Raw genomic sequence first — 26,920 nt, forward strand, 5'->3', positions numbered from 1 at the left:
TTATAATTCCCTGGGGAATCATTAAACATGCAATGTGTAGAGATAAGCTTACCAGGATACTGTTGGCTAGGGCCAGTGAAATGGTATGTGGGGGTGTGGTGTAATAGATCTGTAGCTATGTAAATATTAGAAATCCAAGATGGCTCCTCAGCCCCGCCTCCAATTACGACCTGAAAGAGGGGAGTCGGTCAAGTTTCAGGTAGTGTGTGCACACGCCTCTGTGTGCGTGCACAGTCCACAACCTGTCTGCAATGAACTGGGTTTCAGTCGATTATAAATGTGTCTCTCTATGCCGCAGCCTGGCTGATAGGGTCTTTATACTAGACCTGGGTTCAAATACTATTTGAAAATGCTTTATCCTGTCTGGAGTGCCAGATGGGCGGGGTTTGCAGTTTTGCAACTACTCTATTGGTTACCTTGCACCAGGCAAGCTCAATCAAGCCCAGATAATACATTTGAAATTATTTCAAATAGTATTCGAAGCCTGGTCTGCTCTATACAATATTCATCTCCAGCACCACTTCAACATCAATGTATGTGAAAATGGCACGTTTCTATGTTTTGTAGTAAAAAAGATAGGGGAAGATAAGTGTTTCCAATGACATCGTCATCCAATTAATTAGTAGGCAATGCCTATTCATAATTGGTTAAAATCCCATGATGCACACCAACATAATTGGAAATACTTATCTTCCTGTATCTTGTTTTACTACAATACATAGAAATGTGCCATTTTCACATATGTTGATGTTGGGGTGGTGCTGGAGATGAAGTTGATGCTTAATCTAATTTATGCTTAATCCCATTAGGTGTGTCACCTTTGTGAGCTACATCATAGAAACAAGAAAGGATGGGAAAGTCTCAGTTCCTGGGAGGCTAAAGGGATGACTGTAGTAGTGGAGTTCGAGACGGGCAGGGACAGTGTTACCAGTGGGGCCCCATTGTGACAGATGTTGGCTCCTGTGTGTTTGGTCCTCTGCAGGTGGACGAGGAGGCGGCGCGCCTGGCATCCATGCCAGCGTGGCGGAGGGACATCATGAAGAAAAAGCTTGATGAAGAGAAGTGAGTGAGAGACGGCGCTACCCGTCCCATTCCTCCAATCAGGAGCCCTCGGGGTCTCCACTGTCACTCTGCTCTCTGATTTGTCCTCACTTCTGTCAATTTTTCTGGTTGTTTATGTCTGTCTGGTTAATGCTTTATTTCTTTTTTCTGTCTTTTCCCCACCTCAAGTTCAGTTGGGTGGGTTGATTCTAAAATTTGCAAGTCATGTAGATCCTGAAATGTTTAGAGTATATAGCTAGCTACCTACTGTAACTGCTATGCATTCTTTCCTGTAGTCATTAAGTAATGTAACATTTTGAATGCCATGGATTAATACTGTAATTACTTAAATTCCCCATTGTGCTTATCTTCTCCGGGTCGGGCAGGGAGCAAAAAAGGTAAGAAAAAAACATTTGTTATTATCATTGATGCCATATGGCATTTTTGGTTTCACATCATTGCTGATTGTTGATCAGAGTTAGTTCACTAACACATCAATGCTGCTCCATGAAATACCATACATGCATTAAAGATATAGTTAAAACATCCATGAGGCATAAGTCTATTTACCTGGTATGTATTTATAAATTACACCGTAACGTTGGTTTACCAGGTAGTTACCAGAAGTACCAAAAGTATCCATTGTTACCAGACCTGTGTCAAATACTTGAGCTGTGCTTGATTTGGTACAATGGAATAGTCCCAAACTCCTAGCTAATTCAAGAACACCTCAAATACTTCAATGTAACTTTTTGTTTTTGACCTAGGTCTGATTGTGATCTGGCCTGAAATTCAGAACCTGTTTTGTGTTTACATGCTACTCCTTGTACTCTGTGTCACTCCAAACATGGCAAGGAGTGTATTGATAGCTAAACAGACTGCTTATTGTGACCTTGTTATTCATACAACAGGGCCAAACCGAGCGAGCTGTACTGGGCTGGCCTTGTTACACATCTACCATAGTTTCTGGAACTGAGCTGGGAAGGACAATGTAAAAATAAAATATCAGAGCAATCACAGTACGGTTCGGTTTGGCTCTACAGTGTGACTCAGACAATTATTTCTTAATACCAGCTGAAACAGGACTGTTGAAGGAAGTGTTACCGGCGACAGTCACTTGTTATGGTACACAAGCATTGAATCATTCTGACACCTTGTATTCTCCTTCCCTCTCATTGGTGCACTCAGAAAAGAGGAGGAGCGAGCAAAGAAGGAGAAGGAGAGCGAGGAGAAGACGGAGCAGGAGCGACTACGGACCCTGGGTTACGACGAGAGCAAACTGGCGCCATGGCAACGGCAGATCATCCTAAAGAAAGGAGACATAGCGAAACCGTAGACAGCCCTTCTCCATGGCAACCCCAGGTCCTCGCCCACATCAACCCCAACCCTACTACCATGAAGACCCTAAGTCTTGAATCATATACACTAGCTTACTTTACGTCAAGTTGTTTAACATGACACTTTGTAGGAAGTTCCCACACATTACACTATCACAACCTTGCTCAATGTTGGTCTCTCTTGTGGGGCATTGTGGGAAAAGTAGTTTTTTTACTGTGGTGATTACATCTGTCATGGCTATATGTCCAGCCATTTCTCCTAAATGTCATCTGTTTTCCCTGCATCTGCCACACCCACTACTTACATTGATAACTGAGCTCTTAAACTAAACTGTTGTAGGCTACTGTACGTTTGCTTTTAGGATGGAAAGCGTCATGGTCAACAGCTTGTTGAACATAACCTCCAGTAAAGTGTAATTCAGAGTGCAATGACGCAGCGACGCGATAGTCCGGCATCCCATTGTGACATAGCTACGAGGCTCTGAGGCCACCGTCAGCGGGGGGATGCGCAGCCCGAATGCGCACCTCCCCCATAATTCCCAACCAACGCGGCTCGTCATACACGTCCTCCATTCATTTGAATGTGTTGATAGTTGGAGAAATTGCTTGAACTGTACTGAGAATTTGAAAAGGAGGAAAGCCAACGGTCCAATATTCTAGAACACTGCTGCACGTACACATACACGTTTTGGACTCCGATAGATGCTTAAGACTTTAATATTTGTTTTCCTATGACAGCAGGCATTTCTATACTGCGTATATCCTAATCTGCATTTAATGCACAAAGACATGGAATCAGGCCATTCTACGTAATGATGCTGTTTCTCACCGAGCCCATCTGAACTGCAGAGATATTATTGAAACAGATGGGAAATTGATAGAGGTCCCTCCTTTACATTTTATCAGTGGACATGAATATCATATGGTTTTTAACTGCAACCATAAACATTTTTAAAATGGGTTTAATTTTGCTAGTTCTGGGAAACGTAATTTAACTATCGTATCATCTTAAATGAATAATTAATATATTGAGCATATAACCCTTTTTTATTTTTCAATGAATGTCATTAAATGTTAAGTTATTGTGATCATGGTGAATTGTTTGTGTCTTGCATATTGTGTCTTATGGATGTCATAATTTTCTGTGTTGTCAAAACAAAAGCACGTCTCTTGTTATCCAAGAGAATTGAACACCCCAGACCACATTTCACAACCATGCCAAGAAATATCCATGCAACTTTGAAAAAAGACTATTTAGCAAATCTCTGAGTTCAACAAGCAAACATGTTTTTTAAAGTGATCTGGGAAATATTAGGGGCACAATCGTAACAAGTCTAACCAGCAAACTGAATGTTGCAAAAGTCCCCAAAATACATCAGTGACTCCTGTCCTGTGACCTATATCTGGTTTGCCCCAGTAAACCTTGGAAGTTAATATTTTATGAGCAGATCCCTTTACTAGAGGAGAATGTTCTCTCTTTCTTTCTCTCCCCCTCTCTCTCTCTGTGTGTGTCTGAGAAACACAAGTCCTCATGGATGCCCTTATTCTTTGTGTGTTCTCCGGCTAAAATTAAACACTCCTTCAATTATGCTGCTCTGTGTATAATACCATTATGTGGATCACAGGAAAATGTTGGCTTTCTATTCTTTCTCATTGTTTTCCTATTCACCTACATTATTATTTTCAATCCACCTACAGCTTTTAATTTAGGCAAATTGTGTTTTTTTTGCCAGGGGACCAAACTAAAGGTAACTCGGGCATCATCTTTCTCGGAAATGACCATAGACACATTGTAGGTTTTCTAGGTTGGTAGACTGTGCACTGTAGTTGTTGTGGCTAGAGTTGTTGGACCTCAGAAATGTGCCAGATGTGTCTTTCTGAATGTGTGTATATAACAAATATATGGGAACCCCTCAATGTCAGAAAATGTGCTGTAGGTTTACTTTGTATATTTTGGGTGTATCAAACATATACATTACATACATAATATATTAGGAAGTGCATGGTCCTTTGTTGAGAAATCATTTGGAAATATTCAATTCATTGGATGCCATATTGATGTTGAAATTTAAAACTATGTAAACGTCATTGCCATTAGAAGATTTTCTATACATAAATACTGTATATAGTAACCCTCAATACTTGTTGTTTCATTGTTCCAAAATTGCATGATATTACAGTTCTCAGCCTTGCTTACATAGATTATTGCTTCATTAATGTAAAACTATATTTTCAGACTGTCAAATGGAATTAAATAAATAAATTACAATTTACTGCAATCTTTGATATTTTTCAGTTGATTCTCTACCACTGCCTTGCACATGTAATATAGCTGTAAACACACTAGATGGCACTCCAGTCATAGCAAACTCTTCACCAGAACAGGGGAGACCTTTATCCTGGAGTTGGCCTCTAGAGCAGGTGGACCATAGGGGTTATATAAGGGTCTGTAGGCCTACTAGTCAGTCAAAACATACATCTGTGCGATTTTCAGTCGTTCATTGGCCATTTCAACTAATGAAAATATCAATTTATGCTATAAGAATGTGATTTACAGTATTATAATGCCCCATCATAATACCAAAAATGGGAATCTACTCCATTGTTTTGGTTGCCATAAGAGATTTGTAAACACATTATGGATAGCTTCAAAACAGGTGGATAAATAATGTTGTCATGCAATGTTACTTTTAGCACAGAGACTGCTATTTCAAGTGGAATTTGAGTTTGAAAATGTAATGAAATGCACCTTGTAGGGCAGGCTAAACCCTATTGCTCTTTTGTTTATGTAGGTTTATTGGTGGGTCATATTTTATGGTAGACTAAACAAGCAAGTTTGTCGCTTCAAATTATGTTGTAATTGTTTTTCTCTCAATTTAATCCACTGAAATTAAATTTCAAAGGGATAATCTATCAATTCAGTTACATCGCAATGTCTTCATATTTAACCAATGCTTCTCCGGAAAATATTCTGACATTGTCAAAATCTCGCTGTTTTGACAGCAGATTTAAGGTCGCGTTCACCTGCTCAGACGTTGCAAGCGTCAACCAACGTTTGCGTGTTACGTTATAGACTGTGTCATCCACTGACAGATTGCTATAACATATATGGTGAGCTGATACTTAAAATACCTATCCAGGCATTGTAAGATCTGGTATTCTTCAGCAACGCCTGGGCAGAGGAACGCGCCCTCACACACCTGCAGTGACGTAGCATGCACAGATTGATGGGCTCTGTTATATATGCAAACTGAGGAGGAAGAGAAGGAAAAGCAGTCTTCAAGGAAAGGAGTCAATTTAGGCAACTTTTTTTTTTTTTTTTGAAATTCCGCGACTGTTCTGCTGGACACATGCAAGATATATAACACTTAGTTGTTTGGAAGATGACACATTTTTCCGAGTTGGACAGGTACAGTAGTACTACATTTTATAAATAGTTTTTAATTACGTTTAGTTTAGAGCTATAGAGGCCGTGGACCGTGTGACTGCGACGCTCACATCCTTTCTAGTCCATTTATAAACGGTGAAGTTTTCAGGTGTACCCACCGTGCGTAGGCTATTGTTTTATTGAAATTATCAACATAAAACACGAATGTGATAAATGGGGTTGTTCCAAATACAGCATCGATACACATTCGTATTTTTGTCCTTACAACGTTGACTTTGCAAATTATAGACTAGCTACCAATTTGAGTTCCATAGTCTACAACAAACTATAAGTGTATTTACCATATTTACATTTAAGTCATTTGCATACTTGCATTGTAACTTTTTTTAAGTGTATAGTCATTATGATTTATAAACCTACAGTTACACAATCTACCTGTGTGGTAGGCAGACATGAAACACACAGGTTCGGGTGGTGATTGGCTGCAGTGCAAGTCGTTTTTCCCTCAAGGCTATACATGCCTCGGTAAAGTAGCCTACTCGGTTTATTACATGAACTGTTATAAATGCAGTTGTCAGTTCACAGATTTGTGTTGGATGTAGGTAGAGGGTAGGCGTGAACGGTGAGTCATGGGTTGATTGCCATGTTTTTCTGTTGGGAACGAGCACGGTTAAAGTTGCAATATGTAACTTTTTGGGCGACCCGACCAAAATCACATAGAAATGGGAGTTATAGATATACCATTTCACTTGAAAGCAAGTCTAAGAATCGGTAGATCTGTTCTGTCCAATTTCTATGCTTACCATTCTTACGTCTTTGTTTTTGCTTCTTTTTTACTTTCGGTTTCAAACAGCTGAAAATATAATTCACAGCAGTTTAGATGGTACAATAATTCTCTACACTATACTATTGGCGTTTTAGCAACCAGGAAATGGCAGAGCGATAGAACAATGACATAAATGTGAAGCATCCGCTTGGCGTTTCCACTCACTACCAAATATGGTAGTGAGGAACCCCAGTGGCCGGTAGTGGAAGAAGATTCATTTTGGCCGACATTCTGCAAACAATGAAACATTTGATCTCCGTGCAGTTTTCTGTTCCCAAAACTAAATCTGCTTTGGACAGAGTGGACTACTTTTTGTAGACTTTACCCATTTCCAGAGTTTTACAAAATCGCAATGTTTAGAAGGAATGCAAAGGCGAATTGAGTTATTGCACACATGCACTTTACACAGTAGGCGTTCCCTAACGGAAATATGCAAATGTGGCTAGGACGGGCCAATAGGATCTCAAATTCAATATTATTCTTGATCAAATAACATACAAAAACTATTTTTGTGTGGTATTAATTTACCATCCTTACAAACCACTTAATGTACATTACTGTATTTTACATAGACTGGTCATCTAGGTTTGTACCTGTAGACTTTCCATTGTCATGAAAAAAAACTCTCCATAATACAGTAATTGAGTACAATGAGACAAGTGGTTTGTGATGCTGTAGCTCAGTTGGTATAGCATGGTGCTTGCAATGCTAGGGTTGTGGGTTTGATTCCCATGGGGGACCAGTATGAAAATGTATGCACTCACTACTCTAAGTTGCTCTGGATAAGAGTGTCTACTAACATGGAAAAGGAATGAATAGACCATTTCAGTTTTCACATAGAAATAAATTGGATTTGCAAAGTGTCAAACTGTAAAACATAATTTTTTTTTAATATTCCACAAGTGTTTTCAGATTAACTGTTTTGTACAGATAATTATCAGACTTACAAATGTTGGAAAACACTCATACATTTAGTATTTAAAAAATAAAAAATAAAAAAAACGCAAAAATACTGCACTGGGCCTTTTAGTAGTCCTGTATTAGTGGACCGATATAGACGTCTTCAATGCAGGCAATTTTCGGCATCCCCTCCCCCAAATCACTGCACCCCCATTCCCAAACTGCTTCCCGTGGCTATGTTGCCATCATTGGTCGCTCCAAAAAAACAGGTGTTGTAGAAAACAAATGAATGTATATCCAATCAGAGTATCAAGCCAATGACACATTTTCCAAACACTGCTGTACCCATGTGTTCTGGCTCTGACCCAACATACTGGTTTCGGGGACCAATCAGAACGGTTAGAATGTGTTTTATAGAAATCGATGGGTAGCGCTCGGATGGGTAGCGCTATCTGGGATCCTTGGGACATGCCTACCCTAACTTTAACCCTTACCTAACCCCAATGGTAACCCTTATGTAACCATTTTAGGCTGAACAAAATATATACATTTTCTATACCCTCAAAGCTTATTTCTCTCACATTTTGTGCACAAATTTGTTTACATCTGTTAGTGAGCGTTTCTCCTTTTCCAAGATGCCACACCTATCAGGTGGATGGATTATATCAAGAAGCTGATTAAACAGCATGATTATTACACAGGTGCAGCTTGTGCTAGGGACAATAAAAGGCCAATAAAATATGCAGTTTTGAGGGATCATCTGAGGGTTTGCACAACTGAACATTTTCTGCACAAACTGTCAAACTGCTTGTCGTCCTCATCAGTCTTGACCTGACTGCAGTTCGGTGTCGTGACTGATTTCAGTGGGCAAATGCTCACCATCGCTTGCCACTTGCATGCTGGAGAAGTGTGCTCTTCTGTACCGGGCAGATGGCAGACAGCGTGTGTGGGAGAGGGTTTGCTGATGTCAACAGAATGCCGTATGGTAGAGTTATGGCAATTTGAAAGCACAGAGATACCGCAACAAGATCCTGAGGCCCATTGTCGTGACATTCATCTGCCGCCATCACCTCATGCACAGCCCCATTACGCAAGGATCTGGACACAATTCCTGGAAGCTGAAAATGTCCCAGTTCCTGCATACTCACCAGACATCTCACCCATTGAGCATGTTTGTGATGCTCTGGATTGACGTGTCCGATAGTGTGTTCCAGTTCCCGCCAATATCCAGCAACTTCACACAGCCATTGAAGAGGAGTGGGACAACATTCCACAGGTCACAATCAACAGCCTGATCAACTCTATGCGAAAGATGTTTCGCGCTGCATGAGTAAAATGTAGGTCACACCAGATACTGACAGATTTTTCTGATCCACGGCCCTACCTTAAGGTACAGTGCATTCGGAAGTATTCAGACCCCTTCCATTTTTCCACATTTTGATACATTATAGCCTTATTCTAAAATAATTTAATACATTTTTTTCCCCCCCTCATCCATACACCATAATGACAAAGCGAAAACATGTTTTAGATTTTTTTGCACATTTCTTAAACAAACAGATACCTTTTATTTACGTAACTATTCAGGTCCTTTGCTATGAGCCTCAAACTTGAGCTCAGGTGCATCCTGTTTCCATTGATCATCTTTGAGATGTTTCCACAACTTGATTGGAGTCCACCTGTGGTAAATTCAAATGATTGGACAGGATTTTGAAAGGCACACACCTGTCTATATAAGGTTCCACAGTTGACAGTGCATGTCAGAGCAAAAACCAAGCCATGAGGTTGAAGGAATTGTCTGTAGAGCTCAGAGACAGGATTGTGCCAAGGCACAGATCTGGGAAAGGTACCAAAACATTTCTGCAGCATTGAAGGTCCCTAAGAACAGTAGCCTCCAACATTCTTAAATGGAAGTAGTTTGGAACCACCAAGACTCTTCCTAGAGCTGGCCAAACTGAGCAATCAGGGAAAAAGGGCCTTGGTCAGGGAGGTGACTAAGAACCTGATGGTCACTATGACAGAGCTCCAGAGTTCCTCTGTGGAGATGGGTGGTCCTTCTGGAAGATTCTCCCATCTCTGCAGCACTCTACCATAAAGGCCGGATTGGTAGAGTGGCCAGACGGAAGCCACTCCTCAGTAAAAGGTACATGACAGCCCGCTTGGAGTTTGCCAAAAGGCGCATGAAGAACTCTGACCATGACAAACAAGATTCTCTGGTCTGATGAAACCAAGATTGAACTCTTTGGCTTGAATGCCAAGCATCACGTCTGGAGGAAACCTGGCACCATTCCCACGGTGAAGCATGGTGGTGGCAGCATCATGCTGTGGGGATGTTTTTCAGCGGCAGGTACTAGGAGGCTAGTCAGGATCGAGGGAAAGATGAATGGAGCAAAGTACAGAGAGATCCTTGATGAAAATCTGCTCCAGAGCGCTCAGGCACTCAGACTTGGCCTTCACCTTCCGACAGGACAATGACCCAAAGCTCACAGCCAAGACAGCGTGGGAGTGGCTTCGGGACAAGTTTCTGAATGTCATTGAGTGGCCCAGCCAGAGCCTGGACTTGAACCCGATTGAACATCTCTGGAGAGACCTGATAATGGCTGTGCAGCAACGCTCCCCATCCAACCTGACAGAGCTTGAGAGTATCTGCAAAGAAGAATGGGAGAAACTCCCCAAATACAGGTGTGCCAAGCTTGTAGCGTCATACCCAAGAAGACTCGAGGCTGTAATTGCTGCAAAAGGTGCTTCAACAAAGTACTGAATAAAGGGTCTGAATTTGCAAACATTTCTAAACCTGTTTTTGCTTTGTCATTATGGGGTATTGTGTGTAGATTGAGGGGAATTAAAAATATTTTTTAGGTTAAGGCTGTAATGTAGTCAGACTGACTTCACTTTGTTGCTTTCCGAATGCTCTGTTCAAACTCAGTAAAGCCTTTGCAACAATTGCAAAGATGTTTTATACTTTTGTTCAGTGTACACTTTTAAACTTTCAATGTGGTAGGGCTGTCCCAAGGATACTGGATTGCAAGGACCCTAATCAGATCCAGACTCATTGCAAGGAACTAATGTCCGTGGGAGTGGCACAGCGTTTGGCCGGTGCAAAGGGTTTGGGTAACCAGGGAACATCGGTTGTCTGGCATTTGAGCAGAAAATGAAAGCAGGACATTCACATTCAAAGCCTCTATCTATTTCCACCCATAATTACCACATTCCATGGAGTTTAATCTTTGAAACATTAATGCCATAGTGAAACAAATGTTTATTTTTATAGTTGCATTCAATTGCAAAACTGAAATCCCCTACCTGGTTCCAGTTGACATCCTGTTTTTGTCCCAACAGTCTCTATGCTGCTATGGTAGCCTGATGCTGCAGAGAAAACCAAGCTCACAGGCAGACGTTGAACCAACGGGACCACAGACCAGGAATGTCCAACAGACAATCAGACGGCTCCATGGGCGACCACACTTCCCTCCTGCTGGAGCAACGCTTCTCTTCCGACCTGCAGCTGGACTGTGACTCGCTGGACAACCACCACGGCCAACCGCAGGGCTCGCCCACGTCCCAGGCCGAGCCGCCATTGGCCGAATGCTCTATGGGGCGGACGCCGGTGGTCCTGAGCACTGAGAGCGCGGCGGCGCGGAAGCTGGGCACCCAGCAGCTCATCCCCAAGAGTCTGGCGGTGAACAGTCGGCCCAGTAAGCCCCGCCACCACACCACCGTGGTCACCTTCCCCTTGGGTCTGGAGGCCAACTCCACCACCTCCTCCTCCAGGAGCCGTCACTCCGCCATGGAGCCTGATGTGTCCTGGGAGGACTACAACAGCGACGGGGATGGGGATGGCTTGTCATTGAGGAGGAACCGCAGGAACCAGTCGTACCGGGTGGCGGTGACCAGCCTCGACATAGGCGCCATGGCTGTGAACGACAAGGGAGCAAACACGCTCATGCCTGTAAAGGAGGACAGCAGAGCCTCCAGCCCAGGGCCGGCGCACCTTCCCAGACGCAAGGCAAGTGTGAGCGAGTCGCTGGTTGAATTTCACCTCCAGCCCCCTGCTATCCCCTAGGGGTAGGCAACCCTGTTCCTGGAGCTCCACAGGCACTTTATGTTTATGATTGAACATGTTTGCTTTACACCTGGGAGACGAGGTCTGTTGACATTAGCCAATCACTGAACCTGTGGTAGAACAGTTCTGTGGTTCTGGAAGGGATAGTTGTATTGGACACCTCACTCCTCAGTGTGTCTATTCAGAAACATAGCTGTCTTGAGTCATCAGTGCCAAAGTGCTGGTGATAAGTCCCTAAGTTAGAAGTCATCTCTTTAGTTAGAATGAGGTCAAATTTCCAGGACAGCTTTCCATGCATAATCTGTTAGTGTTGTCAGTTGAGGAAGTCTTGCACTATGGTTTTAACATGGAGCAAAACATACTGACAAAATTGAGGGCTCCATGTCCTTCTGTGGAGGCCCTCTCCCACATTCATTCCTCTGTGACAATGTTCCCCAACTGGTGGCACGTGGGCCAAATTTGTCCCGGGGCAAGTTTTATTTTATTTTTTGGCGGGGGGACAAGACTAAGAACACCAGCAAATCAGCTCCAAGTGATTTTAATTTTTGAAATATGTTTCACAGTATTCCCACACATAATCGTGAGCTATACAGTATGTGATCGTATACCAATGTAAGCAAGGTTTGAAATGATGTCTTAGCCAAATATTATATATGTTTGGGCTTTATGCAGTCTACAAATGATTTGTAATTATGTTCCGGCCCCCTGACCATCCGCTCAAGAAAAATCATCCTGTGGCTGAATCTAGTTGATGATGCCTGTTCTATGATTAACTCATGTTTCCACCATCTCCTTTCTAGAGAACCTTGGGGAGAAAGAGGAACCAGAGGCACGGGGGCTCATTCAAAGACGGTACTTATGTGTCACTCCTCCTGGCTGACAGGGCTTTGCCCCTAGAGATACAGATGACTAGTCATGCCAGTGTATTTCTGCATAAGTTTGCAAAAGAGCAGAAACAGACTGGCACCCAGCCTAGCAGATGACAGGAAAAGATCAAATGACAAAACAGTTAGCATCTTGCTTGTTCAATACATTTTTAAATATGGGAAAGTCGGGATTAATCAAAATCCAGTTCATGAATCTATAATTGCGCATTATTTATTTAGAGTGAAGATTTCTGTCATTTATTTTCAATTCACTTCTTGAAGTTCAAATCGAATTGGTTGACCGTCATTCCTGGTTAGCATGTGGCTTCGTCCTGCAACGAGCCATTGTTTACAGACAGATGGCTCATTGTGGACGCTTCCGTAGCCTGGCGTCCTTGATCAACCAAATCTAAACTACTCGGTTTCACCAAAAGAACGTTAGAGGCATATCCAGTATTTCTAGGAACAATAATTACGATTCTTCGGGTTGAATGTGTCCTTCACTATCAAATAAGCATTTAAAACTCGTTTTTATCCAGGGTCTCCCATTTTCCGCCTGTAGAAGTGGGAGATACTCGTGTGCCTGCGTGTTCTACAATGGCGGCCCACAGGCAGAAAATGGGGAAACCCTGGATAAAAACATGTTTTAAACGGTTATTTTATAGCTAAGAAAATATTCAACCCGACAAATCGTAACTATTGCACCTAGAGATACTGGATATTTCTCATGAAGTACCTTAACATGCACAATAAATCATTCAATATTAAACTGATTATGGCAGAAGGCGGAGTATGGTATTAGTCATGTAAGCACCTTGATCTGCTTATCTTAATCACGGTAACTTTATGAAATTAACATATGCCGATTTTTAAAGCAACTGGTTTTCTGAGCAATCTTCTGAATTATTAGGACATGGCACTGGAATGCTTAATCAGCTGTATATTTGATCTATGCACATGCCAGCACCTGGAGTGCAATCCTCGCTGTTGTGTGCAAGTAAAGTGAGTGCAGAATAAAAGTATATGCATCTTAAAATGTCTGTGAGAACTATGTCTCAACTCCAAATCAAATAGTCTTCGCAAAAATAACATGGTCAGTGTGGTAGAAAGCCAATGTTTTGCATGTATCAAAAGGCCCATCAATAGCCTGATTTCAGACGTGCTGTATACAGGCTTGTTAGGAGAAATTATTCTTCTTGCAAAGCATGTAAATGTAAAAAAAAAAGTGTTAATCTGACTATCCACAATTATTGTGTGCATGTAACCTGCTGAATGTGTCAAATTAAGTGTTCTTAATGACAGTGAAGTGAGGACTTGAAGTTCTTCAAACATTTCAACATTTTCCATGTCAGTATCACATAACTACAAAAGCCATTTCAACATTGCATGGAACAATAAAGTTATTCCTTTCTCTTGCCCGTAGATCCTCGGCTGTACCAGGAGATCAGGGAGCGGGGGCTGCAGCCCACCACTATTGCGGATGATGACGACTTTGTCCACGTGGAGCCACCCGGGGAGGACCAGGCCATCGTGGTAAAGAGCTACAGGCCAGCGCAGGTCACCTGGAGCTCGCTACAACAGGTAAGCAGGGAGGAACAGAGGGGTCTTCCAGGCCAGCGGGGACTGGTAGGGGCACAGATGTGGGGTCTGAACCCTGTCAGCAGATGTGCGTGACTGTGCATCAACACCGAACTTCGGTGGTCATACGCTTTAAAGAAGGCAGTAAAAGGGATGGGTTTCTGAAATTTGAACCCAATCTTAATTGTTTTGTGGCTGTCTTAGAATTTTAATTCAAGTGCTACAGAAAGCCTTGTGAAGTAAACAATGCATTGACTGCGTGTATGAAAATGTGGCCTAAAAACATCCTAAAATAACTTGCATTCTTCAATTCAACTTAGTCACCATATATCACTCAGACTTCAAATTAAAGATTTTAGGAACAGAACTGTTATCATTTTCCATTTAACTTTTTATAGTTGCCTAGTTTCATAAAGACAAATATACTGTTTTAAATTAAAAGGTGGTGTTTAATTCTATTTGAACCATTATCTATGAATGAATTCTAAACGAACTCGCCTGACAGTATTGGCCATTTCATTAATAGAGGCTCAATTCCATCCAAACTCTAACTCTGCATTTTACAACATTTTCAGTGCAATTGCATTCCCATATGGATACAATTTTCTGACTCCGTGCTCTGTCATATTGCTTAAGCAACATATTAGTCAGGTCCATAAGTATTAGGACAGTGACAATTTGCATAATTTTGGCTCTGTACATGAACACAATGGATTTGAAGGGAAACAATCAAGATGTGCTTTAAGTGTAGACTTTCATCTTTGTCAATTATTGTCTGAACCGTGTAGGAATTACACATTTTTTTGTACATAGCCCCCCTCCAATTTTAGAGGCTCAAAAGTAATTGGACAAACTAACATAATCCTTTGCAGTCAATGACTGCCTGAAGTCTGGAACCCATAACATCACCAGTTGCTGGGTTTCTTCCCTGGTGATGCTCTGCCAGGCCTTTTAGTGCGGCTGTCTTCAATTCATTCTTGCTCTTGGTGTTTTGCCTTCAGCAACTGAAATGCATGCTCAATTGGATTTAGGTGATTGACTTGGCCATTGCAGAACATTCCACTTCTTTGCCTTAAAGTATTGGGTTGCTTTCGCAGTACGCTTCGGGTCATAGTCCATCTGCACTGTAAAGCGCCGTCCAATGAGTTTTGAAGCATTTGGCTGAATCTGAGCAGATAATATAGCCCTAAACACTTCAGAATTCATCCTGCTGCTTTTGTCAGCAGTCACATTATCTATAAATAAATACAAGGGAACCAGTTCCAGTGTCAGCCATACAATCCCACGCTGTAACACTACCTCCACCATGCTTCACAGATTAGGTGGTATGCTTTGAGCAGTTCCTTCTCTTCCCATCATTCTGGTACAAGTTGATCTTTGTCTCGTCTGTCCATGGGATGTTCCGGAACTGTACAGGCTTTTTAAAAATGTTTTTTGGCAAACTAATCTGGTCTTCCTGTTTTTGACGCTTCCCAATGGTTTACATCTTGTGGTAAACCCTCTGTATTTACTTTGGTGAAGTCTTCTCTTGATTGTTGACTTTGACATAGATATGCCTACCTCCTGGAGGATGTTCCTGATCTGGCCAACTGTTGTGAAAGGGGTTTTCTTCACCAGGGAAAGAATTCTTCTGTTAATTCTTCTAATTCCTACACCATTCACCCGATTTGGATGTAAAAGTCTGCACTTTCAGCTCATATTCATTATTTAATTTCAACTCCAATATGCTGTGGTGGACAGTTAAAACAGTAACTTGGTCAATGTCCAAATATTTATGGACCTGACTGTATGATGTAATGACAGCCAGTTTATGTACTAATCATTTTGCTGTAAACATCTTCCTCTATGCCTCAGGTGAAGGATAATGACATTCTTCAGATGATCTCTGCTGAGGAGCGGAAGCGACAAGAGGTAAGGGACTCTGTTTTGAATTTACAGCAGGGTCTTTGAGAGTGCCTGCTCTGGGACTCTTTTATTGGTAGTCAGAACACACTATTGTTTAAATATCAAAGTCCACCCGGTACTCTCTGTGTGCTAAATGCAGCCACTCCCTCCATTTGTTGGCTGCCTTAGTCCCTCCACTCCTACTGGCTAACCCTGTAATGTCAATAGCACGATCACCCTTCTCAAAAGTCTTTGAAACTCAGCTAGCTGCTTCTAACTAGATTTCAGTGATTAATCTTCTGTAAGGCGAATACGTAAAGCTATAGCTAGCTTAACTATTAGTCCATATTTTATTGCATTAAAGTGTCCTTTGGAAGCAACAACCATTAATGTACAGGCATGGCTCCTTTGTGTATGAACTGGACATGGTCCATTCAAAATGGTAAAAGACGTGTTCCCATACAAGTTGGGAACACATATTAGACGTCATTAAAATAAAGTTCTTTCAGCGACCTTTTTGGTTTCCAAACAAGTGGCCTTTGCATCCTATTCACAATTATCTCATTTAATCCTTTACACATCTTGTAAGGTTATTTTACTATAATAGTTAACTCGAGGGACGTGTCTGCGAATGAAACAAACGAAATGGCGATGCTACGTTCTATCATTGCTGCTGTTTGCTAATTATTGTCGTTAGCCGTATGCGTCCAGTTGTCTCTTTTGAATGCTGATCTGCTCAGACCTTTGTATATGTATACCACTATATTTGTAAAGGCACTAAACAAAAATATAAACGCAACATGTAAAGTGTTGGTTTCATGAGCTGGAATAAAAAAAAAAAATCCATATACACAAAGCGTATTTCTCTCATTTTGTGCACAGATTTGTTTACATCAGTGTTAGTGAGCATTTTCTCCTTTGCCAAGATAATCCATGTGGCAAATCAAGCTGATTAAACAGCATGATCATTACACAGGTGCGCCTTGTGCGGGGGACAAAAGGTCACTCTAAAATGTGCAGTTTTGTGTCATAACACCATGCCATAGATGCCTCAAGTTGAGGGAGTGTGCAATTGGCATGCCACCAGCGCTGTTGCCAGAGAATTTCATTTCTCCACAATAAGCTGTCTCCAACGTCATTTTAGAGACTTTGGCAGTACATCCAACTGGCCTCCCAACTGCAGACCATGTGTAACCACGCCAGCCCAGGACTTCTACATCCGGCTTCTTCGCCTGCGAGATTGTCTGAGACCAGCTACCCAGACAGCTGATGAAACTGGGGTTTGCACAACCGAAGAAGTTCTGCACAAACTCCGAAACCGTCTCAGGGAAGCTCATCTGCGTGCTTGTCGTCCTCGCCAAGGTCTTGACCTGACTGCAGTTTGGTGTCGTAACTGACTTCAGTGGGCAAATGCTCACCTTTGATGGCCACTGGCACGTTGGAGAAGTGTGCTCTTCACGAATGAATCCCGGTTTCAACTGTACTGGTCAGATGGCAGACAGCATGTATGGTGTAGTGTTGGCGAGCGGTTTGCCAAAGTCAATGTTGTGAACAGAGTACCCTATGGTGGGGTTATGATATGGGCAGGTGTCAGCTGCAGACAACTAACACAATTGCATTTCATCGATGGCAATTTGAATGCACAGACATACCGTGACAAGATCCTGAGGCCCATTGTCGTGCCATTCATCCGCCGAGATCACCTCGTTTCAGCATGATAATGCACGGTCCCAAGGATCTTGACACAATTCCTGGAAGTGGAAATGTCCCAGTTATTTTATGGACCGCATACTCACCAGACATGTCACTTATTGAGCATGTTTGGGATGCTCTGGATCGACATGTATGACTGCGTGTTCCAGTTCCCGCCAATATCCAGCAACTTCGCACAGCCATTGTGGAATGTTGTCTCACTCTTCAATCAACAGCCTGATCAACTGTATGCAAAGGAGATGTCGAGCTGCATGAGGCAAATGGTGGTCACACCAGATACTGACTGGTTTTCTGATCCACACCCCTTTTATGATATCTGTGACCCAACAGATGAATATCTGTATCCAGTCATATGAAATCCATATATTAGGGCTTAATGAATTTTTTTCAATTGACTTATTTTCCTTTATATGAACTGTAACACGGGCTGTGGTGCCCATATTACTGCCACACTGGCAGTAATGAGTCATGACTGCAGTAAAATTCCATGTGACTGTTGAATCATGCAATCTCATTTTATGCACTTTGGACATGCTTTGGTAGTACCCAACTTGTTAATGACCGCCAAGTCCTAATGACCTGGTGCTCAGGGCTCTATTGTCCCTCTAACCTCTCTGACATCAATGTAAATGCATTTGAAAATCACATTAAACACTTATCAAAACAGTAGGCCTATAGTACTTTTACAACTCCCCTCAATGTGATGATCGATTTGAAGAAAACTTCAACAGCAGGTTGAAACAGTGTAAAACTTTTTTTTTGTGGATGTTTCAAAGCCTAACAATGAAATGGCGCTTTCTAAGGTGACTAATTCAAAACCTGCATATGATAGGCTTATGAGCCCAAGCCCCAAAATATACTCCTCCAAAAAACGAACATTCAAGTAATCACGTTGAGTGTGGACTGTAGTATTATTATGCATACTGGATTGACTGGTTACCTTATGCTACACTCCAATGTATATACTCTCGAGTCTGGGGAAAGAACGTATAGCCCTAGGCGTATAGCCCTAGGTTTGTTGATTGTGCAGGGTTTGCCTATAATTAGTGATTTTGAATAGCCTAGTAATAAGGATTTATATATTTATTCATAATGAATTGTGACATTACCATAAGCTATACTGAATATCTCACCACCATGCATTTCCATCTCTCCTTTATTCCTTGAGCGCACAGACGGACTGTCAAACAGTTTATTTAGTGAAATGTTTCATTGCGAAAACGTGTAACTGCACAACAGGAATATCAGTGGCTGATGCATGTTCTTATATTATTTCTCAGCTGCTCATATTAAGCACATGCTCCGCTATAAAACCGAAGTATCGTACAAAACAGACTTGCGGAAAAGCCATTCTAAATTACTAATATGTACAATTATTTTTAAAGACAAGGCTACATTGAAAATAGACTGGGTCAAAATATGATCACTTGAGAACAAGGCAAGGAACAGCAAGTGTTTTTATATTTTTTTTATTTTTTTCTGTCTCAAATCAATTGCCTATAGTCGCATCATGCAGCCCAAATATGTTTTGATCTAAGAAATTCTAAGGTTTGTATCATTTGCAACTAAAGTTGCCGAATAACTCCAATCTAGCATATAGGTCCTGTTTCAAATTATCACAATTACGCTCAACATAGCCACTTCGTACGTGCACTTGCCCTGTAATGGGAAAAATACCCTTTCAATTTTATTCAGTTAAGTTGAATTCTATTCTTCTTACAATACAATTGTCATGGGACTTATAAGCATATCTTGTCATCTTATGGCATGGCACATAGCCAGATAACGTAGGCCAACTCATATTCTGTTCTTCTTAAATACATGTTTCTTTAGACCTGACTAAAATAATGGATTTATTGTGATGTGTATATTAAATTGATTTTATTCGAATTTTTTTAAATGTAGATGTTCCAAAGGCACGTAGCAGTTGCTTGTATGTGTGGAGGCTTGTAGATGCTAAACCTGTTTTTGTTAATTAACGGTCAATTTACAGAAACTGCCAGTCTTTTGCATGACATAACCAGCTCGCCACAGCCCTAACTGTAACTCAGTAAAGTCTTTGAAATTGTTGGGTTTTTTAAATATTTTTGTTCACTAGTGTTCATTGCACAATACAGGTCTTCTTTTTGGGATTCACCCTGCCATATAAGGGGCCTTTTTTTCTCCACTGACATTCTCTCACGTGGTTTTGGCAGGCCATCTTTGAGATCATCACCTCAGAGTTCTCGTACCTCCACAGCCTTGGAATCCTGGTGAGGCACTTCAAAGGGAGCGAGGCACTGCGGAAGACCATAACTGCCACCGAGCACCACCACCTCTTCTCCAACATTGCTGTCATTGAAGGTGTCAGCAAAAGGTACAATATTTCTCCGGACTCCAGTTGGAGACCGCTGGGTTAGGATGGTCTCAGTATGAAGGTCACAACATTTTCTATCTGGCCTGCAATTGGAATAGTGAGGTTATTAGGTGGCAAACATTCAAATTGCAAACGGGGCCGTGGCCTATATACAGTACCAGTCAAAAGTTTGGACCCACTGACTCATTCAAAGGTTTTTCTTTATTTTTTACATTGTAAGAAAATGGTGAAGACATCAAAACTATGAAATAACACATGGAAATCATGTAGTAACCTAAAAAAGTGTTAAACAAATCAAAATATATTTGAGATTCTTTAAAGTAGCCACCCATGTCTTGATTGCCAACAGTGTGCAAAGCTTTCTCAGTTGTTGGTGCAGGTACAGCCAACTAGCACAATTTTATATTGTCAAAGCGATACGCTATATCGTCCATAAATAATATCCTGATATGTAACTATCTTTTTTTTTTTTTTTTAATTTATCACTAATGCATAATAGTCAGATCCGAGCAGTTGGCTGACGCACACGCGTACCTGGACTAGGCTAGCACTAGGAGATCTCACCATAAGCATCAAATTCCACAAACCGAGCAGCTGGAGGCATTCAGAAGTGCAGGCTGAGGCTGAAACATGTTCCTTGACTCATCTTTAGGTTGGTGTTAGTCAAGTCATTCATTACTTATGTGACTTTGATGGTGGAAATCATTATTGGTGGAAATCATCATTTCAGTTATCTTGCTTGATCTCCGAGAAACTACAGGCCATCTAAAGAGTGAATTTGCATCTTATCTGAGGTTCAATGAAAGTTAGCAGACCTGGCTCTTCTAGCTTGGACTAGTAAAACAGACATACCTAGAGCAAAATGATTGTTATTAATGTTTTGGAAATGCTTGTATGGACAAACATTGAAACATCTGTGAGAGTAAAGAAATCTGTCTAATCTAGTAATTAAATGCAGTACTGTTATTCCCATTTTAGATTTGGTTGTTTGCCCGGCTTAAAGGTTCACAATGGGTTAATTTTAGGCTGCCTTTACACAGCTGGCTCAATTCTGATATTTATTTCACTAATTGGTCTTTTGACCAATCAGATCAGCTCTAAAGATCTGATGTGATTGGTCAAAAGACCAATTGGTGGGATATAAGATCAGAATGGGCTGCCTGTGTAAACGCAGCCTCCGATGGAATGAACATGAGCAAGTCTCCTGGAAGGACTCACTGGATGTGTTTAGACATGCTGGCTCAACCGGTTCTACTGCCTAGTAGGTCAGGTGGTATTCAGCAGAGCTTAATAATGATGTTGTGTTCAAGGCTACAATGTTATTGTTTGTTACTGCTGCTTTTTGAATGAAAATGGATCTAGTCTCTGTCAACGGCAATTGCACAAATCGTTATGCGGCTTCCCACAGTTAAAATTGAATGGAAAGTGTGCCGTTCTAATGAAACTGATGGGTGGAACTTGTCTTGACAGGGTTTGCTCGACTATCGTGTGGGAGTGTGTGTGACATTGCTGCTTCAGTTGAGCTGTTGTTTTGGGTGTCAGTTTACTCAAGGTTTCTCAGCAAAAAATGAGTCCCTGTAATGGGTGGGGCTGGAAGTAACAACTGTAGCTTATAGCACATTGGAAATTGTACTATTAGAAGCTAGGGCTGGGTGATATGGCCAAAATGTATCACGGTATTTAAAAAATATATATATTGGACGCTTTGACGGTATTTGTAGTTTTTGAATAATAAGTTGTACATTTGCTTTATGATTAGTGAGTGATCCTAGGGTGGCAGAACACACATTCTAAGTGATTTCAATTAGTCTTTCTGCATTCTGATCGTTTTGTACTCAATTCAACTTCAACCAAAAGCACTTTTCTGCACTCAATTGCAGTGGTGGAAAAAGTACCCAATTGTCCTACTTGAGTAAAGGTAAAGATGCCTTAATAGAAAATGACTCAAGTGAAAGTCACCAAGTAAAATACTACATGAGTAAAAGTATTTGGTTTTAAATATACTTAAGTGTGTAAATAATTTCAAATTCCTTATATTAAGCAAACTAGATTGCACCATTTTATTTGTTTTAATTTATGGATAGCCAGGGGCACACTCCAACACTCAGACATAATTTACAAACAAAGCGTTTGTGTTTAGTGAGTCCTCCAGATCAGAGGCAGTAGATGACCAGGGATGTTCTCTTGATAAGTGTGTGTGTGAGAGAATTGGACCATTTTCCTGGTCTGCTAAGCATTCAAAATGTAACAAGTACTTTTAGGTGTCAGGGAAAATGTATGGAGTTAAAAGTACAGTATTTTCTTTGGGAATGTTGTGAAGTAAAAGTTGTCAAAAAATAAAGTACAGATGCCAAAAAACGGCTTAAATAGTACTTGAAAGTATTTTTACGTAAGTACTTTACACCACTGCTCAATTGAGAGAATTTCCACACTGCCACGTAGGGCTGCACGATGTGGGCAAATCTAGGACTTATTTTTTAACTAAATGTTGCGATTTGACTTGCGAATTAGAGCAAAACTGCTGGAATCATGGAAATAGAATCACTATTCTATAATGGTGTTTGAGATGACAACGAATTAAAATGCCAGGGAGGAGTTATTGCGACATGGTAGGATCTGGTGTTGACATGTGTTTCCTAGGGGACCCTATAAGCTTTGGCTACATTGCATGTTTTCTCTTAGCTACTTCATGTAGCTAGCATATTCCTCTTTGTTTTAGAAGATACTGTTGCACAAACAACATGCTGATTTAGGTCTACGCCATCAGGCTGTATTAGCTAGCTACGTTTGCTCTTACTCAGTAGATTTATTAGTATTAGCGGCTAACAAGATTTAGGGCAACTTTAGGGCAGCTAAGAAAAGACAAACTAGCAGTGTCATTATAGAAGAAGTAAAGTTGTCATCAACATGTGCAGCATTGCCCATGCAGACTGAACGCAAGTGTCTCGTGGTTGAGGAACGTCTAGTGCGCTCCTTGAGTGACAGGGGGCGTGGCACTGGGAGAAAGCGATGATTCAAGTTTATTGAGGCAAATTCTTTAAGAACATTCTTATTTACAATGTTGGCCTAGGAACAGTGGGTTAACTGCCTTGTTCAGGGACTATATATATATATATATATATATATATACCTTGTCGAGGATTCGATCTAGGAACCTTTCGGTTACTGGCTCAACACTCTAACCGTTAGGCTACCTGCCCAAGTAGCGAAGTAAAGTACACATGGCATTTAACAAACCAAACATTCAAATACCGGTATAGAAGGTAAAGTAAAAATCCAAACCATCATTTTCGGGATATCATAAAATATGGTATACGCCCAGCCCTATAATACATCATTGGCCTTACTAGCTTAGCTAATTTTGTTTTTGATTTCTTTTAATGCTTTCCTGGCTCACATTTAGTGTAGTAGATTGTGGTATTTTCATTAATGTGCACTCTGAGATAGTGGAACATCAATTTTATTACCACCATGTGCCTTTTTGAAAGTGGACAAACTGTTTTTACATCATTTGCTATCTCCAATATCAGTTCACAACCAAATAAAATCAAAATATCCCCTCTCCCTCCACCCAAGTCTTTAGATCTGTTCATTATGACATGGTTTTTCAAACTGGGTCCTGGTTCATGCCACTCCCACGTGCACATTTGTTTTTCTCTAGCACTGATTTTTAAATAACAACCCATCAACCAACAAGCTTTGCTTATTTGAATCAGCTGTGTTGTGCTAGGTCAAAACCCAAAATGTGCACCTGGGGGAACCCTGCATTATGACATGCTATCAGTCTCTGGTATTGAACTAAAAGTCTAAGCAATCAAAAGATCACAAGTGCCATTTTCAGGGCAGCACTAAGAGGTCAATTACAACCTTTGTACAATGCTGCTGCTGGCTGCGCTTGGAATATTCTCAACGTAACTGCCTTAGTCACTGCGGTTATTATTAAACGGCGGCTCCGGTACAGTAGCTCTTATGGTTAGAGAGGGAAGGGAACAGTTATGCATGTGTTCTGTTCTCGATAGGTTTTTCGACGACCTTGAAAGGCGTCACCATGACAACGTGGTGATCCAGGACATCAGCGACATAGTGCAGAACCACGCCGCCCACCACTTTGAGCCCTACATCGTGTACTGCTCCAACGAGACCTTCCAGCAGAGGACGCTGCAGAAGCTGCTGTGAGTAGGACAAATTAAGGGCCTTGTTCGAATACCTCAGAAATGCATCCTTCCTTAAAGTACAGATCTATAAGTGATTTGATTGGTAAGAGTACACCTAACTTATTCAGATCTGTGACTACATCAAGTAAGGTTGAAAAGAAGTATGCATTTCTGAAGTAATCGAACAGGGCCAATAACAGAAACCCTGATTAAATACTCTTAACATGGTTGGATAAATAAATCAGGTTTTCTACTACGTAGGTTATACCAATCCAGTCATGTCCGATCAGTGAATGGGCTAAGTATTAAAGGATAATGCAATGTTGAAATGACTCAAACATGACTTATAGTGGCTTCCTTCATCTTCTCTCCTTGTGTGTCTCTCAGAACGAGCAACAATGCTTTTAAGGAGGTTCTGAAACGGATTGAGGGGAGTGGCGAGTCCCAAGGCCTGCCCATGATCTCCTTCCTCATCCTTCCAATGCAGAGAGTCACCCGGCTGCCGCTGCTATTAGATGTAAGTCCCTCACAATTCCTCTGATGGGAGTCAACAGGTGAATCCCAAAAGTCTGTCTTGATTCCTTGCATCCTCCTTTTCAAAACGTCAAGGGTAAGCGAGGAGAAAATTAGGCATTTTCCTCTGATCTCGTAATGTCCCTCAAGGAGAGAGGTCCGTGAGATTCAAACATTGCAGAATTGCTATGACACACTGCAGAGAGGCCTTGGGCGCACCCTAATGGAGAGATTTGACACCAGACCAACAATAGTCAAAGCCCTGCCACTGGTATAGGAAAGGGTTCTCCAACTCCAGTCCTGGAGAGTGCTGCTGGGTCTGCAGGCTTTTGCTCAACACCAACACTCATTATTCAACTAATTGTTTAGTTGATTATTTGAAACAGATGTGTTGGGCTGGAATTAATTCCTGCACACCCTGTACCTCCACAGGACCAGCATTGGAAACCCCTGTTGTAGAGGGATTGGGTATCCGTACGGACAGGAGTCTCTCCTGTCGACGTGACCCGACTAGGCTATTACTATAGGGCCTAGAGGTATTCATTGTTCTATAAGCAGATTCCCAGGGTGAACCAGTTGCGACGTCTGGTATCCAGGGGTTGAAATCCGGATGGGCAATAGGTGGTTTTGTAGTAGTTGGGAGAGCCTCCCTTCCCCAACCTCATCCATCTCTCTCTCTCTCCCAACCAGACAATCTGTCAGAAAACTCTAGACACAACGGCGGAGCACTTTGCTGCAGTGTGGGCCCTGAAGGCCATCAGTAAGGTAGGCTGCTCCACAAACCCTGCATGTTCATTGTTGCGTCCGTCCTCCAACATTTCTAAATGTCGACCTTTTTGAACGCTTCACAGGCCCGCAACAGACATCCATTTTGATTTGTCATATTGTTCTATACATCTAACTTAATCGCGCATGGTGTATTGTTGGCATGTTGCAGTACTGCTACAGCTGTACCCTGGCGCTGTAGCAACTTACAGTGCATTCGGAAAGTATTCAGGCCCCTTTACTTTTTCCACATTTTGTTACGTTACAGCCTTATTCTAAAATTGATTGAATTGTTTTTTTTCTCAATGTACACACAATGCCCCATAATGACGAAGCAAAAATGGGTATTTAGACATTTTTGCAATGTATTAAAAATAAACTGAAATTACATTAACATAAGTATTCAGACCCTTTACTCAGTAATTTGTTGAAGCACCTTTGGCAGTGACTACAGCCTCAAGTCTTCTTGGGTATGACTACAAGCTTGGCACACCTGTATTTGGAGTTTCTTCCATTCTTCTCTGCAGATTCTCTCAGGTTGGATGGGGAGCATCGCTGCACAGCTATTTTCAGGTCTCTCCAGAGTTATTCGATCGGGTTCAATTCCGGGCTTTGGCTGGGCCACTCAATGACTTTCAGAAACTTGTCCTGAAGCCACTGCTGTGTGCTTAGTGTCGTTGTCCTGTTGGAAGGTGAACCGTTTCCCCAGTCTGAGGTCCTGAGCACTCTGGAGCAAGTTCTCTGTACTTTACTCCATTCCTCTTTCCCTTGATCCTGACTAGTCTCCCAGTCCCTGTTGCTGAAAAACATCCCCACAGCATGATGCAGCCACCACCATGCTTCACCGTAGGGATGGTGCCAGGTTTCCTCCAGATGTGACGCTTGGCATTCTGGCCAAAGAGTTTAATCTTGGTTTCATCAGACCAGAGAATCTTGTTTTCATGGTAAGTTCTTTAGGTGCCTTTTGTGGCAATCTCTAAGCGGGCTGTCATTTACTGAGGAGTGGCTTCCATCTGGCTACTCTACCATAAAGGCCTGATTGGTGGAGTGCTGCAGAGATGGTTGTCCTTCTGTAAGGTTCTCCCATCTCCACAAAGGAGCTCTGTCAGAGTGACCACCCTGACCAAGGCTCTTCTCCCCCGTTTGGTTGGGTGGCCAGCTCTAGGAAGAGTCTTGGTTGTTCTAAACTTCTTCCATTTAAGAATGATGGAGGCCATTGTGTTCTTGGACCTTCAATGCTGCATAATTATTTTTGTTTTGTAACGTTCCCCAGATCTGTGCCTTGACACAATCCTGTCTCTGAGCTGTACAGACAATTCCTTCAACCTCATGACTTGATTTTTGCTCTGACATGCACTGTCAACTGTGGGACCTTTTTTATATAGACAATTGTGTGCCTTTCCAAATCATGTCCAATCAATTGAATTTACCACAGGTGGACTCCAAGTTGTGGAAACATCTCAAAGATGATCAATGGAAACAGGATGCACCGGAGCTCAATTTCAAGTCTCATAGCAAAGGGTCTGAATACTTATG

General features: G+C 41.7%; 2 protein-coding genes across 4 annotated transcripts in view; both read left to right on the forward strand.

Moving 5' to 3' along the window:
- The window catches only part of espn (espin), a 107,379-nt gene extending 102,722 nt beyond the window's left edge, over positions 1–4,657 (forward strand). The window contains exons 12-15 of one of the 3 annotated variants that reach the window (XM_029719800.1): positions 983–1,062; positions 1,231–1,239; positions 1,428–1,439; positions 2,230–4,657. In XM_029719800.1, coding sequence (XP_029575660.1) covers positions 983–1,062; positions 1,231–1,239; positions 1,428–1,439; positions 2,230–2,377 — 249 coding nt within the window. In that variant the 3' untranslated portion in view covers positions 2,378–4,657. Of the gene's footprint in view, positions 1–982; positions 1,063–1,230; positions 1,240–1,418; positions 1,440–2,229 lie in introns of all 3 variants that reach the window. The other 2 variants (XM_029719799.1, XM_029719801.1) reach the window with 2 other exon arrangements.
- A 979-nt stretch (positions 4,658–5,636) lies between these two features.
- arhgef16 (Rho guanine nucleotide exchange factor (GEF) 16) overlaps positions 5,637–26,920 on the forward strand; it is a 35,303-nt gene continuing 14,019 nt past the window's right edge. The window contains exons 1-9 of the mRNA XM_029719803.1: positions 5,637–5,787; positions 10,832–11,498; positions 12,356–12,407; positions 13,845–14,002; positions 15,854–15,910; positions 19,792–19,952; positions 23,972–24,124; positions 24,494–24,623; positions 25,310–25,384. Coding sequence (XP_029575663.1) covers positions 10,917–11,498; positions 12,356–12,407; positions 13,845–14,002; positions 15,854–15,910; positions 19,792–19,952; positions 23,972–24,124; positions 24,494–24,623; positions 25,310–25,384 — 1,368 coding nt within the window. The 5' untranslated portion in view covers positions 5,637–5,787; positions 10,832–10,916. The remainder of the gene's footprint in view (positions 5,788–10,831; positions 11,499–12,355; positions 12,408–13,844; positions 14,003–15,853; positions 15,911–19,791; positions 19,953–23,971; positions 24,125–24,493; positions 24,624–25,309; positions 25,385–26,920) is intronic.

Source organism: Salmo trutta, chromosome 28, assembly GCF_901001165.1.
Source record: "Salmo trutta chromosome 28, fSalTru1.1, whole genome shotgun sequence".
Lineage (NCBI taxonomy): Eukaryota > Metazoa > Chordata > Actinopteri > Salmoniformes > Salmonidae > Salmo > Salmo trutta.